The 19,574-nt window shown below is 46.0% G+C and overlaps 1 protein-coding gene across 1 annotated transcript in view; it reads right to left on the bottom strand.

Annotated features, from left to right (window-relative positions):
• The window catches only part of LOC142575914 (uncharacterized), a 134,282-nt gene that overhangs the window by 70,998 nt on the left and 43,710 nt on the right, over positions 1-19,574 (bottom strand). The window contains exons 8-9 of the mRNA XM_075685714.1: positions 18,375-18,458; positions 8,111-8,758 (exon numbers count right to left, since the gene is read on the bottom strand). Of these exons, the coding sequence (XP_075541829.1) occupies positions 8,111-8,758; positions 18,375-18,458 (732 nt within the window). The remainder of the gene's footprint in view (positions 1-8,110; positions 8,759-18,374; positions 18,459-19,574) is intronic.

The following is a 19,574-nucleotide window of genomic DNA, read 5'->3' as shown; positions in this document are numbered from 1 at the left end:
AACTGCGTATGCGGGAACTAACTTCAGGGCGCAGGTATACTGATACCAGCACTGCATTACGCTTTGCAATCTTGCAACGGACAGCCACCACTTCCTGCATGGCAGTCGAGTACTGAGAAGTGTCAATCTGTGTTTGCGGAATGTCTGTGCTGACAAAGACAGCCGCTTGTCCCCGTATTACAAATTCATCGGCTACGCTGGCGATATCATTGTGCTGCGAGTTTCAGTGTCGTTTCCTGTTTCTATGCTTTATTGACGGTTGGTAATAACCATTGAACTGTCGTAGTGCCCGATCTGTGCTATTAGTCTCTTGAAGTAAAAGCGCAAGGGGGCGTTCGAGACAGTCAAACAAGAGGTTCAGTTTTGTCGCACAGGTGCCAAGCCTCTGGCACTTCCACTGTAGCACATGAGTGGGACTGTCGAGGGCTGTACGCGAAGCCGGGTGGCTATAGACGCGAGGCGAAGAGCTGTTGGAGCAAGCGATATTGTCGTTGGAAGTGCTTCTCCTGTGCTTGGAGGAGAGGATGCAAGAGTTGTACCAGCAGAGCCAGGTCTGTCTGCTGTGTGGTAGTAGAGGCTGTTTCTTGCATTTTAGTGAGCGCCTGCAGATTGCATGGCTACTGCTGTCGCTTGGCACAAACCCGTTCGAGCAGTGTTGCATGCCTTTTTTCATTCTCTTCTAGTTTCTGCCACAGTTCGGCGTTCTGTCATGCGAGTTCTGCAATCTCAGCTTCTACACTGTCTTTCGATGTATCGACCAGCTGCGATGGTGAAGGAAGCATTGGTGTGGTATAAGGTGAAGAGTTCGTCTGTTTGTCTCCACTTGGTTGAGTTTGCTTGAGCGCTGCTGCGTAGTTGAGGTTGCAGCTGTTTCCTCCCGCCATTGGTTGTGCGCAGTTCTTTGAAACAATCTCGTTCACTGCTTCCTTTATGGTACGTGGCTGCGTTGAAATGTTTTCACACTCAAGTAGCTGCTGCGTCAATTTGGTGTCATGGGACTGCACAGTTCTAGTGCGGCTTCTCGATCGGTGTGCGCTGTGCCGTCTATGATGGGAGCCGGGCCTTGAGTGGAGTTTCTTAGCAATTTTTGCTTTGTTTAGCTGGACACTTCGGGTCAATCGCCGTGTGACCTTCTTTTTCACAGTTGCGGCACCTGGGCGTCGTCTGTTTGCATTCATCGCCAGTAGTGCTACCTTCGTGTGTCTTGCCGCATGCAGGACATACCGCTTCGTTCGGGCAGACATCCCTTTTGTGAGCAAAGCGATGACAACGATTACGCACGAAGCTTTTAGGTTCGTAGATTGAAACTCGGGTGATGCGGCCGTAATACACAAGTGTGTTAGGGGGGTGGCGTCCTTCAAAAGTCAGTAGACATGTCCCACGCTTTCCCATTGGACGCGCGTCAAGGATAAGGCGGTGCTCACATGTCAAGGCTGCCCGGAGTTCCAGTCTTTGTTTCATTGCAGTCAACGTATATACCGCCTCAGCACATGTCTCGTCCGGGTGCCTAATACACTTGTACTGGTATCTGCCGGTGGTTTACGTCTAGGTGTGAAAGCTTGAGAAGCCTGTCTGCTTGCCTCTTGTCGTAAACGAGCAATCTTATGGTGTTAGATGCTGGTTGCAACGTGTACGCCAAAGGCTTGGTGTTGACGGCAGCGGGTGTGGCCTTCACGAAGTTGCGGTGGAGGTCCTTGCCTGGTACAGTCCTGAGCGCCACGTTTAACCGTGGTTTCACGACTTGCGCGAAAATTTCTGGCGGTGTTTCCTTCTCGGGCTGTGTTTGGTTGTGCTTACGGTGTAGCACTTTCCACGCTCCTTCGTCACCGTAATCTTCAAACGCGTCCTGGGAGAAGGCTCCGGCATCTCGAATTGTCTCTAGCTTCTCAACTGAGTTTGCGTAAAAAAACAGTTCTTGAGAAGCATGCAATGCAGTCTCTATTTGACGTGGTGTTGTCACATCAGATTGTAGGCTTGAGGATGTCAGTGGTGCTTGTGTTTGCATGTCGTCTTCGTCACTAAAAGGGGTGGACGCATCTTCGTAGGCCAACGACATGAAAGAGTCGTGCCGCGTTCGTTTCAGTAACGCGCTGGCAGTCGTCGACAGATTTGCAGAGCGGTCTCTATCACGACGGTGGCGGCTGCGGCTGCGTTCGTTCGGTTCCCGATTGTTCTTTCGTCTTTGGCGTTCGCGTCTATGTTGTTGGTCAGCGGTAGCATGCCCACAGCATTCTTCATGCATCCCAGCAGAGCGTTCAGTGGTAGACGCTTCCGGAACGCCTTCGGGACATTGTGTAACTGCTTCCTGGCTCCAGTCTTGGGTTGGCGTCATCAAAGCTGATTGTCCCTGGTGTTGTTCATGGTCGTCAGATGGAGATAGCTTCGATGACCTGGGCTTGGTCATCAATGCAGTCGCGGCTATGCATTAGGCTTAGCAAGGCCACCCGCTGGCGCGTAGAAGCGGCCATAAAACGGCCAATAAGCAATGCACCTTTTTGAGGCTTGTCTTGACGTGTGGCCAAAGTGACACCGATGAAGAGGATGTGCAACAGAAGAAGGTGAAATGCAAACAGCGCACGTAACTGTCGAAAAGAAACGGAGCGCCAGGAAAAGACGTGAGCTCGCATCCGAACCGGAAGTTCAACTCCCTGGAAATTAATAAATAAATAGTTAAACCTTTATATAACGAACTAGGCAAAATCAGCAATTTGCTCCGTCATATCAAAATTTCGTTTTATTGAAATTCAACCTTTTATGCAAATAACTACACTTGCCGATCGATTTGTCTTAAAAGCAAAGGGGCCGCAGAATATTCCAAATTATGGGGCAATCGAAGAAAGCAAATTTGAATCAGAAAGCAATTTATTCAATTTATTTTGATGAATTTGGGAGTCGGCGACAAATGATACGGCCACGTTGACATGATAATGCCATGTCAACAATATTTTCACATGAGCGGTACGAATTAAACGAAGCTGGCCATGCTTTCTTGAGTGCACTATGGCCCCACAGCTGATAGCGTTGCCCGCACCGAGACGACGCTATCATGAAAAGCGCCGGCAGCGGGGAGCAAAGTCTACCTCTTGCTCCAACAAGTAACCGAAACTCGAGATTACGCAACCTCCAATACTAAACGTGCGGAAAGACAGCTAGCATGATGCCACGCGGTCTCGGCACACCTACTCTTTGTACACGCGGCAGATTGCCTGTAAAGCAGGGTGCACGGCTGCCTACACGCTCAGCCACGCTAACAGCCATGCGCAGCCACCGAGACGGGTGCCAGAAATCACAAAGCGCCAACTTAACCCCCCTGCCCCCCCCCACCTCTTGTGCGTGCTTGATCGCGTTACTGTGAGCAAGCTCCCCTGTCCTGCTTTCCCTTTGCTCATGCGGGAAGGTGGTACTCGTAAAGCCGTTACCTTTCTTGTATCACCCTCGCACACTTTCACTCACACCTAAAGCACAGAGTGTGCGGGCCGCGATAGGATCTTACCGCATTTGGACTTTATACGGAACACAATGCGACTCCACTTTGGCGGTCACTTTTGTCGCACCAGGCGCGATTTGAGAGGTGCGTTTGCAAGCAGCCGATTGTAATTCAATCATTTGACCACCTCGTCCACGGAAATTTCCATTTATTGTCTTGGCATTCCTTTGCAGCAGAGGCGACATTTCGTTATATTGAAATGGCATACACATACACTTTGTTATATTAAGGTACTAAATGCATGGTGTTCTGTGGACGCGAGGTCATTAAAAGTTAAGTACTCCGTTATATCAACCATTTCGTTATATTGAAGTTCGTAATATCGAGGTTTAACTGTAAAAAGATATACTGCCAAATGGGTTTTTATGGCTAAGAGCTATAAAGAACGCTGAAATAATTTTTGCGCTTGTGCATAAACACACTCATTTGGTGTGTAATGTCCTAATGAACATTAGAGCTAGTTTTCATTGCCTTACGTAAACAGTGCAACAGATATTGAAATTTTGCGTCCCCACCAAACAGACACTTCATGTGTTTTCTCTTGCCCCTGTCCATCTTACAGAGAATGTGCAAGTGATGTGTGAACAATATCACTGGTGTCCCGTATGTCATCTGGAATACTTGCAGCACAGTGCTGCACAAATCTTTTCAATTTTTATGCCAATTAAGTTTTTTGCATCCAAAAAATTGTAATAAAGAATACAATATAAATATATAGTACTGCCCTTCAAAGCAAATGCACACATCTCACCTGGAATTTGGGACATCTCCTGTAGCTGCTGCGCATATGCGTGAAAATGTTCATGCATTTGCATGGGAGAAAAGGAGTGGAGTAAATAGCTTATTTAGAAAAGCGGGGCTCTGTTGGGCTGCACTGAGGATGCGTTAGTATGGCCAAGAATGTGGCAAAGGTTAACATCAGTGCTGTGACAATGGCTGCCACTGAGATAAAGAGGGGATTACCTAACATGAACTTCTGTTTCAGTCCTTTAGGAAGGAAGTGAGCACAGTGACGTCTTCTGGTGCGAGAAAGAGACACACCAGGTCCAGGCATGACGTACCTGTCATACTGTGGCTTCTCAGTGCTCTGCTCTTATTTCTGCCCCAAGAATATTAGCGGGCCAGCACTTGTTTCTTTGGCTGCGAATTTATGCACAGAGCACACTGCAGCGAGTGCACGATGTAGAAGAAGCAAGCGCCGCCACTTAATCTTCAATCTGAGGTTGCCATCACCACGGTAATGAGAAAGGAAGCATCAGAAATAAAGACCCTTAATTAAGCTCCCTTCATCAGAAAACAGACGTGAGAATGCGCTCAAACTGACCAGACACATTCCTGTCACTGGAGGACATTGTACCCAGGTAGGTGGAAAGTAGCTGCACCACTGCGGAATACAACCACAGGGCAAATGCCGTGATTGTGAGCACAGCAATATTTAACTGTTTCTATAGTACTCCGTTTCATACATCAGGTGCAACGCTGTGGAGGCTAGAGATACTTTTTGCAGTGGCTGCGTTCGCACTTAGAAACAGTTCGGTGTCTTTTGACCAATTTTTGTGAAAATGTTCTTTATCTAAGGTCAGTTCTGAATGAAAATAAGAATTTACCCTTAGAACCAGACAAACCGTGCACTCATTCAGCTGCTAACACGTTTTATATTAATTTGTTTTTCGTTGTTTTTTATTTGCTTCCCGTTGTGGCAGCCTCACATGCATGCTCGCGCGAGCAAACGCCGCTGGCGCCCAGCGAAGTATAGATGGAACGCGCAGAGTGATAAAATTTGGGGACCGCACTACTTGCGTAGCTTCCACAGTGTTGCACCCTGGTAATGAGTGCGCCCACCTAGCCGCCCGAGCAGCAAGTAACCGGAAGGTGGGCTTGCCCAACAGGGTTGACCGACATGAAGGTATCCAGACCTATAACGAAATGACTGTTTATTACCGCGAATCGAGGCGAATATATCCATCCCCGCACGAGACACTGACAAGAATACAGGCCACTAACCTCAGGAGAGTACAGACTAGGTCTGTACTTAGTCCAAAAAGACTAGTTGCAATGACCGGTGGTGAATATCCACCAAACTGCAAACATTGTAACTGCCCCCTGGCGGGCCAAGATCACATCTTGTGGGGATGCCAAAAGAACCCTCCCCCGAGAGAACTCTAGGCGAGCTCCTTCACACAAAGAGTGGGAGATGAAGACGAAAACTTACAACCCGGAAGACCAGATACGGTTGGCGGAATGGGTTGATAGCGTCGCGGCGAAGCAGACGCCCCCCCCATGCTAGCCCACACCGCTCGGAAAGAAAACTCCACTCAACCTTGACAATAAAAGCTTTTTCTCTCTCTGTATATATGATAAAGCGCTTCACGAGTGATACTGTCTCAAACAGTTCTCCTTGCTATAAAATAATTGTTTTAGTGACCCTGTTAAAGAATACTGACATGACTTTTTTTAATTGTCTTTTTTTTTCTCCCCACCTGTAGAATGAAGGTCCAAGCCCTCTAAACTGCAGAAAAATTATTGAGAAGTGTCAGAGTGCCCTAAATAACGGACCATAATAGAGTCACCTTCCGTTAATGACCTGGTAGAGACAGACCAAATTTGTTAATTCATCTGTCAGGTCAAATAGAAGCAGGAAAAACTACAAATGCACCTCTGCCTTACTGGGCAGCACTTATCCAATTATAATGCGCCCTTGAATCTGACACGCACTGTTCTTTAACCCTTCAAGATAAGAAAATAATGTGCACTAAAATGTACTGTGCACCTGCTTTTACAATAGGAATAAAGTAACATGCTTCTGACTGTAGCAAACAAAAGAAAAGTAAACCTGCGTTTACCTTAACAAAACGGAAATTTATTTGCACTTAATGCCCATCAGTGTCAATCTCAAACAGCTCTTCATTGCTATGGGCCAAACATCATTCTCTGTGCAGTCCACTACGTTTGATATACTACTATTCTTGAATGACCCCAGAACTATCACGAACGGGATGGTGCCTCATGCCTCGACTAACAACTTTGCCGGTGCATCATGTGATGAAGCACTCTTGACATACTGAGAACATGTGTTGCGGGTCCATTGCCACTAGCTTAGCAAGTAAAATAACTTCTTTTTTGAATAAGCTTTTGTAATGAACACGGCACATCGTCATTGCCAAGCTGTGCAAAAACTTGTTCTGGCGCCTTCATGTGATGGCAACAGTGATAATGGTGTCTCTGATGCAAGTCTGTTGTCAATGCCATGAATGAGGTTTTGGTTTTGTGTATGAGTGCAGCATGCAATCAATGTTCAGAACTATTTTTTTGTTTTAGGGGATGTGTTAGAATAAGGTGTATCTATGGTAAACATTTATTATAAGCTGCCCTTTTCACTTGTAACTCTGCCAAGGGCCAGCCGAAAATTGGCGTTTTCATCACAAGACAGCATTTAGAAGCAGTCACAGACCCTTAACACCTCCTAGACCAGTGGTGCAGCCATTAGGGCCACCACTGTGGTCAGGTGTGTGCATGCAAATGAGTCAAGCTCAAATTAACTAGTGAGGGCCAACTTCAGGAGTGAAATAACAAAAGTTCTGGTCCATAAAAAGGTATAGGTGCCAGTCAAACCTTCAGATGAGATCAAATTAGAGTTGAATTAGCAGAGGTGCACTAGACTTTTTTCGACAAACTAGTTTTGACTTTGGTACCCAGGAGGTGGACAAGTCCTGACATTATAAAACACTGGCTTGCTCCATTCCTACGATTACTGTAGGATCAGCCACACACTAGTGCAGCCAGAAAAAATTCATGTAGCCCACGTTTACTTTTCGTGAGCAACATCATCATACTTAGCCTTATTGCTACACGATATCAGCAATTTTTTTTCCGAGACATGACATCACGATAAAGTCAATGTCACCAGGTCTGGCACTTCAAGACCAACTTAATCCCTTCAGGCAGCAATTAATTCTGTCCAATGAAAGTTTAGTTTCATAACATTTGTTGTACCTTTATAGAATCATGAAAACCATACAGCTTCAGAACAAATTAGGAATTTTCACTTCTTCGGCGAACTCTGACCAGTTTAAAGAATTTGGACTCCATGTAAGAGCTCTTTCAGGAATGTCAGATAGGACAGTATCAACTATTTCATGCCTAGCACACTTGGACAACACTTATGCATACACTTGAAATGTATGCCTGAAGTAAAACATTGTGGAAACAATGAAAGTGAACCCGCTAGATGAAGACAAACTGACACCGAAAGAAAACAACCAGCTGTCTACCTTCCAACTCAATTTACTAAAACACTTTACACATATTAAAACTTGAGCACAGGTCCAATCAGAAGTGTTTCAAGATGTTTGTGACACATTTTAAATATAATTTTTATGAGCGTTTTCTATTTTGATGCACCATCTTCCCAAGCACAATTGTACACACAGCACCTGAAGGGGTTAAATCAAATTAAAATAACCTTTCCCAACCTTCACACTCGCCAAGTGTAATCCTTTTACGTGCAAGAAACATGTGGTTGAGGTTTTATAACTTCAGAAATATGTGTCAGTGCTCCTTCAAATAGCTTTATAAAACAATAACAGCAGTCACAAAAAGAAAGAACAATAGAGTGGTACTCACTATGAGGTGTTTTTCCAGCTTCTTGATGTGCTTTTCGGTCCGAAGCTGCTTCTCCGACTTCTGTGAGACACTACTAGTCTCCCCCATGCTATCAACACCATTGCTACATTTTTCCTCGTGGTCCGTCCCCACCAACTTGTTGCTTTCAGAAGCACAGTCCTTCGTTCCAGCAGCAACACTACTTGTCTCAGTTTGTACCACACTTGTACTGTCCGGCACAGCATTAGTAGGTGATGGTGTCGGAGACTTCGAGGCAGACAATCTTGCCTGTGATGCTACCGAGTCAAAGGCCACACACATGGCTGGTATGATGCATTTGCTATCTGAAGTGTCCTCCCCTGAGCTTCCAGTGACAGCCGCAGAAGAAGCGTTTGAGCCACCAGTCGACGGGCCTGAAGGTAATGTGCCCTTTTTTTTACTCTTCTTCTCCCGTCGAGATCGCAGCTCATCAGCAAGCTCTTTGATGCGCAAATATACATTTGCACTTGAGCTGTCTTTCTGCACGGACCTCGCAATAGAGGCAACAGTCTGACGGAACCGATCAGACGCCAGGTAATGCAAGTTTGTCTGGCTCAGTATATCCTTCAACCTCCGCATAATTAATGGACGATCCTTCTCGGTGATGAGTGGCATACAGGTTGACAGGAACTGCACATTCAGACAACAGCACACTATATTATAATCAGATTTTATTTTTAAACCACCAATTTCTTTTTAGAAAAATTTCACAATACAATAATGCATTTTTTGCTTTTTTCAGTCCATTCATTTAATCCAATATGCACTCACACTGAAGTGCAAAAGTTCAAGGGCATAAGATCCATGGTGAAGACTATGGAAAAGCTTTTACTGCTGCACACAAATGGCGTTTAACCCACGGCAACTATGCAGAAGAATTAGGCATCATAACCAATTGAAAGGTACAATCACAAATTACTGCCAAGGAAATAAATTGATGCAATAAATAGGTGGTGTTTTGCTAAGCGGAGTCCGTCTATTTTCAGGATAAACACCAACAGAACAATCACTGCAAGCTCGGCTAGTTGCTTCATTCCCACACTAGTTGTTCATTACAGAAGCTTCCCGACAAGCCTCAAACACAGAGTAAATGGAATTCGTGTATTCAATAAATCAATGTGCCTCAAGAGGAGCTGCTTGCAGCACAGCCCAAATGAGGTAACACACTGGTTTGCTGCTGACTAGCTGCGCTGCAAGTCATTTTAAAACTTATATTTCTCACTGTTTAGCCATTTTTTTACATAAGGGGGGATGTGGCAATTGAAGAGGTCAATATGTCAAAATATTCAATTTTCCAATTTATTTATTTTTCAAGAACCACGGACCTCTATTTACTTTGTGGTGAAATATTATAACAAAATATAGGGTATAAATCGAGAAAACAACACTTTCCTAAGGTGCTGTCATCAAAAATTGCAAAAAAATTAGGCTTTGGAAGGCGCAGTCACACCATGAATCACTCGGCTATCCATTGATGCAGCGCCACTATCTTGGTATCATTCTAAAGAGGAGAGATTGGAGCTAAAGTTAGCTGCAGTGACGTGTTTCTCTGCTGAAAAATAAACCAGTAAACGCTAGCGAAAAAAAAAAAGGCAAGAGTGGCATTGCAATTGGGTGCAGTAGTCACATGGTGCGCAGGCTGCAATCCTATTGGCTGTTGTAAATTTGAATTGCTGACAAACCTCTCTTGCGCGCATTTGCACAGCAGCGAACTGCAAATTCTAATGAGTGTGATTGACGATCGTGGCAGCTTAACGCATGTGTTCTGTGATAAACCCCAAAGGAAGCAAGTTCCGAACCGCCCACATGTACAGAAGAGCACGAAAAGCGTAGAACAGAGGGAAGAAAACTATGGTACTCTTAGAAGTGGATGCCACCAACCTTGACGACGAGGCATGACCGGCGCATGTGGGTGATCGAGAAAGCGCGTCTGCATGCAGTGCTGACAACACGACCGTGGGCTATGGTGACAACGTGACCATAGGCTACAGTGACAGCATGTCAGCGTGTGGTCATGACGGCAACAAGAGATCGGCGAGAGCAGAAGTTTTCAAGTCAAATAATCAGCTGTGGATTTCAGCTCCAACTTTCACTAATGAAGAGGTTGCGCAACAAGAGGAAACAAGAGCAGATGTTTTGACTGCGTTATCATCTACCTCTGCACGACGCATCAAAAAGGCAACTGAGGTGCACAAAACTGCAGCAAAGAAGCAACACACTACACAAAAATGTAAAGAAAATGTGTCCACATAGGCAAAGGGCTACATCCCAGGCGGGTTTTAGGTGCTCAAAGTAAAGATTTAAATGTTTACAACAAATGAAACTGAGTTCCGTTTTCTCAGCTTTCATTTTTTGTGAAGTTACTTTCAGTCATCCCAGTGCCATTTCACAATGACTGAACACAAAATGATTCTATCTTTTGCACTTAGATCCTGAAACATTGATGAGTGCAATAAATCTGTCCATTTTTATCTGCACTTCATTAAAAAATTTATAATGGTTTTTTAATGGAAGTACTAAAAAGGCATAAATCTAGAAGACGTTTCGGCTTCCCTACGGAAGCCTTGTTCACAGTGGGATGAAGTAAAGTTCACGGAAGCTTTTGTATCCTTCATAATGTGATGTAAGCAGCACGTGTATGACGGGGGGAAGGTTCCCTCATTTCGATTGAGCGTGTGACGTGTGGCATGCAACAGATGCTGCGCTCACAATCGATGACATAAAACACAAGCAACATGGGAATGCATTCAAACTGACTGGTAATACAGTCGACTCCCGATAATTCGAAGCCGCTTAATTGGAATTTTCGGTTAATTAGAAGTGAAGTGCTGGTCCCGTCAGTTTTGCATGTTATCCTATAGAAGAAATCGCTCGTTAATTCGAAGTCCTCATCCAGTAATATTGTTTAATTGGAAGTTATATTTTCAGCCGGGATCATCGAGGTGACCGTCATTCTTTGGTAGAATGTGCAATTTTTCAAGTGTTGCAACAGTTCCGTGCTCCGCGTTGGTGTCATCTCCACCGCAGCCGCCCGCAATGCCATCCTTCTTGGAGCGGCGCGATTATTCATTACTACGGCTGCCGTGGCCTCCGCGATCAACTCCGGCGGGAGGCGAAGCAGCTCCCGCCGGAGGCCACGCGCGGCTGCCGCGCGTGGCCGGAGCTGATCGCGGAGGCCACGCGGGTGCCATAGGTGTACGCAGCGCTGCATACTGGCAGTGGTGAGATTGTGCGAGATTAGTCTTGCAGCGTGCACAGCGTATGTCGAGGCGTGTGTTGTCGAGCACCTTTGTGCGGGAAGCTTGTAGGCTAGGTTGTTCCACAAGTGATTCGGAATTGACTGTACCTAGTCGCGCAGTTTATAGCCATGGCAAACCGTGGCTCTTATCGCACGCTCGACCTGGCAACGAAAGTCGAGGTTTTGAAGGAAGTTGAGAAGGGAGGTGCCGCCAAACAAGACATAGCGCGGAAGTACGGGATCAAGCCGAACACGCTCTCTAACTACATCAAGAACAAGCGCACAATAATGGATGCATTTGAGAACGACAAGTTCAAGACTTCTCGGAAGCGAATGCGCACCGGCGCTTACCCAGAGTTGGAGAAGGCTCTGCTGGTTTGGATTAGGGAGGCCAAGAGCAACAAACTTCCTCTCAGCGGAGACATCGTTGCGATGAAAGCCCGAACGCTTGCAGCAATATTGGGGATCGATGACTTCGTTTCGTCAGATGGATGGCTGACGCGCTTTAAAGATCGCCATGACCTGGTTTTTCAAGAGCGTGTGTGGTGAAAAGGCGTCCGTTAACCAGGAAACATGCGCCACGTGAAGGACGGAAAGCTGCGTGAATATCTCGCCGAATACAGACCGGAAGACATCTTCAATGCAGATGAGACTGCACTCTTCTATCGGCTTCTACCAGAGAAGACCCTGACATTCAAGGACAACAACTGTGCTGGGGGCAAACGCAGCAAGGAGAGAGTGTCGGTGCTGATCGCGGCAAACATGACTGGCACGGAACGATGTCGGTTACTTGTGATCGGGAAAGCCGCGAAGCCGAGATGTTTTAAAGGCGTGAAGACGCTGCCTGTGGACTATGAGGCGAACGAAAAAGCGTGGATGACGGCCGAAATCTTCAAGAGCTGGATAAGCAAATTGGACCACAAGTTTGCTGCTTCGAACCGCAAGGTGTTGTTCCTTGTCAATCACTGCAGTGCTCACGTGAATGTGCCAGCCTGGAGTGCAATACGCCTCGCATTTTTGCCTGCAAACACAACGGCTGTTTTGCAGCCAATGGACCAAGGCATCATCAAGAATGTTAAAGTCCTGTACAGGCGGCACCTCCTCGAGCGCATGATTTTGTGTATGAATAGCACCACAAAGTACGAGGTGAGCCTGCTTAGTGCCATCCACATGTTGGCGCGAGCATGGGATTGTGTGAAGCAAGAAACAATCGCAAACTGCTTCAGGGCTTGCGGTTTTGTGGCAGCTTCTTCGGAGGATGCCTCTGAAATTTCAGCGGAGGAAGCGTCAACAAGCGAGCTTGACCGGCACTGATTTTGGTGATGCTCTCGGGGACGTCAATTTTGAAGATTACGTCGCTGTAGACAAGGCGGTCGAAATGTGCGGTGCACTGACGGATAGCGAAATTGTAGAGATTATTCGGCCCCAGGAAGCGACGATGACGTTGAAGGCGAGCCGCAACCTAAGGCTGCCGATGTAGCTGCGGGCCTTGCTCTTGCGGAGCGCTTCTTTACCGCTGAAGGTAACGTGGAAGAAGCGTTCCGCCACATCTACAACCTGCAGAACTTGCTTTCAGCAGCGCGATTCGGCAAGAAGAAGCAAAGCAAGATGACCGACTATTTTTCTTAGAGAAAATACTCGATTTCGCCACAAATAAAGTGCTGTTTTTTGTGTTTTGTGCTTAATTGGAAGTTCGTTTAATTCAAAGTTTTTTGCGGTCCCCGTGAACTTCGTATTAACGGGAGTCGACTGTACTCCTGTCACTGGAGAGCATTGTGCCCAGGTAGGTGGAAAATAGCTGCAGCAGCATGCTCTCAGATTGTTACCCCAACATTTTCTAGCTTAAGATCATTAACGTCTTTTAAGGCCGTTAGTACCTCACAAAACATTTGAAACTAGATAACAGAAGAGCTTATGCAGCCTTTTGTCACAGCCTTTAAACAAGAGATGCATTATTCAACTGATTTAATTCTCAAATAAATCCCTAATACTTTCGATAATAGAGTAACAGAGTGTATGAGGATAATACAAATCAGTTTCTCCCTGCCCTAAAAAATCATGTCAGTAAAATTTACATTTATTGTGAAATACTACAGCCTCCCGACAGCATACTTACAATTTTTTAAATTTATTCATTAGTGTAACATAATGAAGTTTAAAATTCACGATCTAGACATGAATGAACGAATTCTGGGGTTTTATGTGCCAAAACCTCAATCTGATTATGAGCCACAGCATAGGTGGGGACTACGGATTAAGTTTGAGCGTGTGGGGATCCTTAATGTGTACCCAATGCATGCCACATGGATGTTTTTGCATTTCACCCCTATCGAAATGCAGCCGCAGCGGCCAGGATTAAATCCCATGACCTCGTGCTTGGCAGTGCAGCGCCATAGCCACCAAGCCACCATGGTGGGTAACCTCAACATAGCACATGGCGAACAGCACACAATAAAGTACTTGTGCTGTGCAAATGCTCTTGCATAACTTAAACAATCACCGTAAATGAATTATGCCATAATTTTTTTCTTGGTTCCTAGGTGGTCAAACATTTTAGTTATCTGGCACAGTCGTCATGCCAATCTAGTGTCTTTTTGCTATGTGGCATGCTGTATAAGATAACTATAAATGCCTTTAGACAACTATAAATGCCAACTATAAACTCGTCTAGGAGTACACATCCCACCGACAGCTTAGCAGCAACTTAGAAGTTGATAGGGCCTACAATTCCAGAACAAGTGAGAAGAACCATTACGTGAAGCATCCTTCGAGCCTTCAAGTTGACAGATAGGAAGGAAAGCCCCTTCAAGTAAAAATGAAAGAAAGGGCTATAGTGAACCAAGTGAAAAAGTGACCTATGCATAAAAGGCACAGAACGCTTTTGAGACTAGGAAGCCACTAATTTGCTACAAATGCAATGAGCAGGGTCACACAGCGGTAAACTGCACGAAGGAAACGGTTGCATTTTTGTATGCCAATGACTGCGAAGAAAACATCATGTTGTTGGAGCCTTACATGCATGACCTGGTATTAAACGGGAAAGCATGCAGAGCACTGCACACCTTGGCGGCAACAATGGATGTTGTCCATCCATCGTATGTGTCGCCATCCGACTACTCAGGCCAATATGCATGGATCCACCAGGTCTTAGAAGAACTGAGCGCGTGCTTGCCACTTGCGGCAGTGGTCCTTGAGGGTCCTTTCGGTAAGCTAACAACTGAAGCTGCCGTTTCAGGAAAGCTTTCTAAATGCTATCCATACCTGTTCTCAAACAGATCAGATATGTTATTGCAAGAGAGGGGCATTACTTTCGGTGACCGGGTTGTACAAGCATTAACCCATTCAAAGGTGCGAGAATTGGCAACACAACTCACGAGAGTTACACTATGGAGGAAACACCCAATAAGACTGTGGTGGAAACGGATGAACGCAGTGCAGCCCACCGTGATAACGAGACACGCAAGACCGGTCAGCCGGAGAATCAGTCTCACGAGCTGCAAAACGAGGATGTCCTTGAGAATGCCTTATTGCCACCAGTGTCAAGCAGTTTCACTACTCCTAAGTGGGAATAAAGAAGAGTTGGCTACTGAGCAGGTGGAGGACCCCACAATTCAGGAGATGAGAGAGTGCCAGAGAGCGAGTACTCTAGCAAAGAAGAACATTTCTTTCCAGCTGAGAAGTAGTGTGCTGTATCGTTTATACAAGGATAGGCATGGAGCGGACCGAGATCAACGAGTTGTTCCCCAGAAGTATCGTGCAGACTTGTGGCTTTCCCATGACAGTTCGTGGTCGTGTCACCTTCGAACCAGGAAAACAAAGCAGAGGCTGTTACAAGAGTATTATTAGCCTGGACACTGTAAGGATGTGGAGAAACCTGTGCGATCAGCAGGTCGGAAGGGGGCAGAATAAGTGAAAAGCACCGATAGCGTTAGTGCCCATTATTACCGGGCCATTTCAGCGGTTAGTGATAGATGTAGTTGGGCCACTTCCTGTGACAGAGACAGGGTACCGGTACATTCCAACTATGTAATGCCCCGCCACGAAGTTTACAGAGGCACTTGCAGCGTGAGGCGACGTCGGAGAGTGTTGTAGATTCGGTGTTGCTGACCTTTTCCCGACTTGGATTCCCTTCCAAGATCGAAAGTGATCAAGGTAGCATGTTCACAAGTGTCCTCACCACGCCATTTCTAGAGCAATGCAGCATGAAAACAGTGCACAGCTGAATTCATCATCCACAGAGCAACAGCATAAAAAGGCAGCATTCCATTCTCAAGCGCATCTTCAGAGGACTGTGTTATGAAAATAAGTGCTACTTGGATGCATGCCTGCCAGCAGCACTTTTCAATTTGCGGTCGGTACTACATGAATCCACTGATTTCAGCTCCGCCGAATTGGTTTAGGGACGGTCACTGTGCTCACCTTTGCGAATGATATGGGAAACGTGGGAAGGGCGCGGAAAAGATCCTACCGTGGTGGACTTTGTTTTGAACCTGCTGGAGCATCTGCATAACGCTAAAAAACTTGTGGAGGCCAGCATGAAGTCAGCTCAGGCTCAATCCAAAGTCTACTATGATAGGACCGCACATCAGAGGACGTTCCGTATCGGTGACAAGGTGATGTTACTAGGAGCCTCAAGACAAAACAGGCTCAAAGTACAGCTGGAAAGGCCCGCTGAAGTGGTTGCAAAACTCTATGACACCAACTATGTGGTGTATTATCATTGTAACCTAATGAATGTTATGTGCAAAGAGAGGCAGTGGTGAATATGATGGTCCCATATTCATGGTCCAGTGTGATGCGAGTGATCAAGGACTAGGTGTCGTTCTCTACCAGAGGGATGACGCCGATAACGAACACCCCGTGCTCTATCCGAGCCGAAAACTGAGCTCTCGTGAGATGGCACACTGCACGTCGAAAAAGGAATGTGCTTGCACTGTATGGGCCATTCAGAAATTGCAATGTTATCTCAGGGGCGCCAAATTCACTATAGAGATGGACCATTGTCCCCTGGCCTGGCTGCAAACCGCAACATCAAAGAAAAGTTGCCTCCTAAGGTGGGTGCCTCATTCTACAGCAATATTGACACGTGTACTTATCTTTATCGGGCGACCACGTTTCACCGCCTAACAAATGTTATCGCACAGCGCAGGACGCGCCTGCATGTAAAAGAAGTTTCTGGAATATTATAGATGGTTCCGTCCACTGTCTTTCACCGCAACTTGTGTAATCTGATTGTATGTATGCGTGACGTGAATAGTGTAGAACTTTGTGGAAGACACGCGGGTCCGAGCGGTTAATCTGGAACATTCGACGATTGATCTACAAAAGCCAACGCGCTTGACCCGCTGATCAGATTTACGACGATCGTCGACTGTGTTCGCCACTATAGTTGTGCTATAAGTGTAGCCTGTCTTGTGGGCACAGGTTCACCCAATAAAAATTAGTTTTGTCGTTCACAGTATTGCTACTGTGTTCTTCAATGTCACCACCACGTGACAATATCATTTTGACATAAAGTACGAGGGAAACGCAGATGCAATTAGTTGCTGTTTCAAAGCAGTCCGGCGTTGCTCTTTGCCATTACTCAAAACTGCTATATGAGATTGTGTATGTAGATACATAACATAGTACATCTGGTTTGACACCATAAGCAAGTCCAGAGAGATTTGAGTGTGTGCTTTTCGCAAACAGCTACTAAAGAGATTGATCGTCATCCCTCTTTTGACCTGGTTTGTTCACAGGGGGTTGACTGGTTGCTTGCCCACATGTTTCAGTTTCAGAGACAGCTCAAAGAATCCGGTCAGCGACATACCCGATGATGTGGCAATCGATGGCGCGTATTTGGCATTCATCTGCAGAAAATGAAGTCATCTCTCTGTGCAGCAGCGGTGACTGCCATCCTCCATGACTATTTGGCAGGGGAGGAAGCTGTTACGACTGCAGTAGACAACATGCTGTTTGTCATGCGCAAGAGTAGAATGCGAGAACTACACTGGGAAGATAGTCGGAGAACAGTTCCCACAAGATGGTGGGCACTGCTAATTTGCTCGTAATGAACTCCCCTTGCCAGAGAAGAAGCGCCACAATGTGAAGAAAGAGTTGCCACTCTGGGAAAGGCTCAGACAATGCGAACTCATAGACATTTCCCGGAAGAAAGCCACCACGAACTGGTGCCTGCCCTATATTGAGAAGCAGCAAAGAAGACCAGTTGGAAGTAAAAGATCTCCTCTCCCATTCCCACGGTCAGACCCTCTCTCCGCCTTTGTGTTCACTGGAACTGGGTGGGGTCACCGGTCCAATGTTCCATCTGTGACAGTGTTGTTTGTGCATCTTGATTGGCTGTCATCCTGGGGGGTTGTGACCTGTGTATGATTGGCTACTGCCAGAAGGGAGGGTTGGAACAGAGGTGTTATAATGACGGTGCGGAGAAAACAAGCTGCTCTGGGCCATGGATACGAGGCTCATCCAGACATTCGTTGTTAAACACTTGAGATTTTTCTGTTTTTTCTGTTCAACGATGTAAATAAGTTTCATTCAAGAGCCAATAAACCTGTTTGTTTTTGTTTTCCCAACTTCCGAGCTTCTGATTTCTTCAACCCAAAGCCTCCGCCACACTACCATGTGGAGCTGGGTTTGAGACATAACCTACCGCCGCAACAACTCCCAGTGGCAGTGTTGAGCATTCTGAATTGGACAATTTGTCAAGATCACGGGTCATGAATGGTGACACTGCAGGGAGTGCATCTTGCATAGAGGCATTTGTACATGGGACCTTGAAGTTGGCTGTAAGTGGGACTCCCTGTGAGCTTCTGTTTTGAAATTTCAGCCGTTCTCGCGTTGTAATGCTGCTTGATACTTCACAGACCCAAAGTATCTATGCGCCTTGATTGTCTGTTTATAATGCCCAAACCTAGTGAAGGGTCCTTTAAGTCATGATTTTGATTTGGGTGCAAGATGAATAATTAAAGTAAGGAAGAAGACAAAAAGCAGACAGATATTTTTACATACCTCAACCATAATCCTATTTGATTGCTCAGTCATCTCAACTAGCAGAGGTGGAACCTGGTACTCGGCCCTGTTGAAAGTTTCTCCCTAATTTTTGGGAGAGAGAGAGAAAAAAAACAAACTTGCAAACAGAACTCAATGGTAATGCAGGCTTTGTTAGCACAGCTAAAATGCTCCAGCTTTAAAGGGGCACTGAACCACTTTTTAGACTATTTCAGAAATACTTTGCCACAAAAAGTACTGCAATGCATTCAGCAGAAGCGGAGTTACTGGCAATCAAACATCCCCTACGCGGTGCTTCTGCTCCTTCTTCAAAGACTTGCACTGCAAAGGCTACGGCAGAGCAGCACGTGGCCACAACTATCCACCTAATGAACATCACCGTGGCGCACAGTCAAAGTTTGACTTCGAAATTTGAAATTTGTGGCGTCGCGGCGATGCCCTCTTCCCTCATGCAATACCATGGCAGCAGGTGTTCCCTTTCACCTGCCCTGCTCCACAGTAATTCCTGCTATTAAACTAATGCTACTCACAGTGTCATTGCAATGTTGAGGCACGGTAATGGAAAGCTATGTCTGCTGTATTTTGCCCCTCCACATCAATGAAAATTTTCACACTACAAAGGACTGTGAGCTCTCTCAATCATGCAACTAAGGTCATTTCTTAAAACAAGTTGAGAGGCAACAAAGGCTAATTGATCCCTATTAGGCTAAATATGGGACTGTACGGCCAAAGGTAAAGTTCCATTTCTTGCTTTCACTCTACTAGCACAGAGAACAGATAGTCTGAGAAGGTTAATAACGAGGGCCAGTGATCAGTACAGACCAACTCAATCTGTTTATTTTCTTTTTTTTTTTACACCTGCAGATATAGTCTGCTCAACTCCAAACATGCTGTTCACGATGATATCATCATAGACAACATGCACAAATGGGTGAACATAGCAGCATGCTCATGCGTTCAGAAGGTTGGGCAGGCTATGAACTTGCATAACGTGCACAGCTGTGCATGAGGTGCGATCATGATGCAAATGCAGTCAAGTGCACATCGCCGAGTGGACCTTTGGCTAAGCTAGCCAAGCACCAAGGAAGCGCTTGAAAAAGGCGAGCATAACGGACAGCCCAGCCAGGAGTCCTGCTCTTTCGTAGGTGGGTGCCTTCGTGCTTCTGACACAACTATACTTATGGAGAACCTGGCACAAAA

The sequence above is a fragment of the Dermacentor variabilis genome, chromosome 1 (genome assembly GCF_050947875.1).
Source record: "Dermacentor variabilis isolate Ectoservices chromosome 1, ASM5094787v1, whole genome shotgun sequence".
NCBI classification, from domain to species: Eukaryota; Metazoa; Arthropoda; class Arachnida; order Ixodida; family Ixodidae; genus Dermacentor; species Dermacentor variabilis.
Note: the sequence above shows the minus strand (reverse complement) of the source record. Positions and strands in the feature narration are given on the sequence as shown.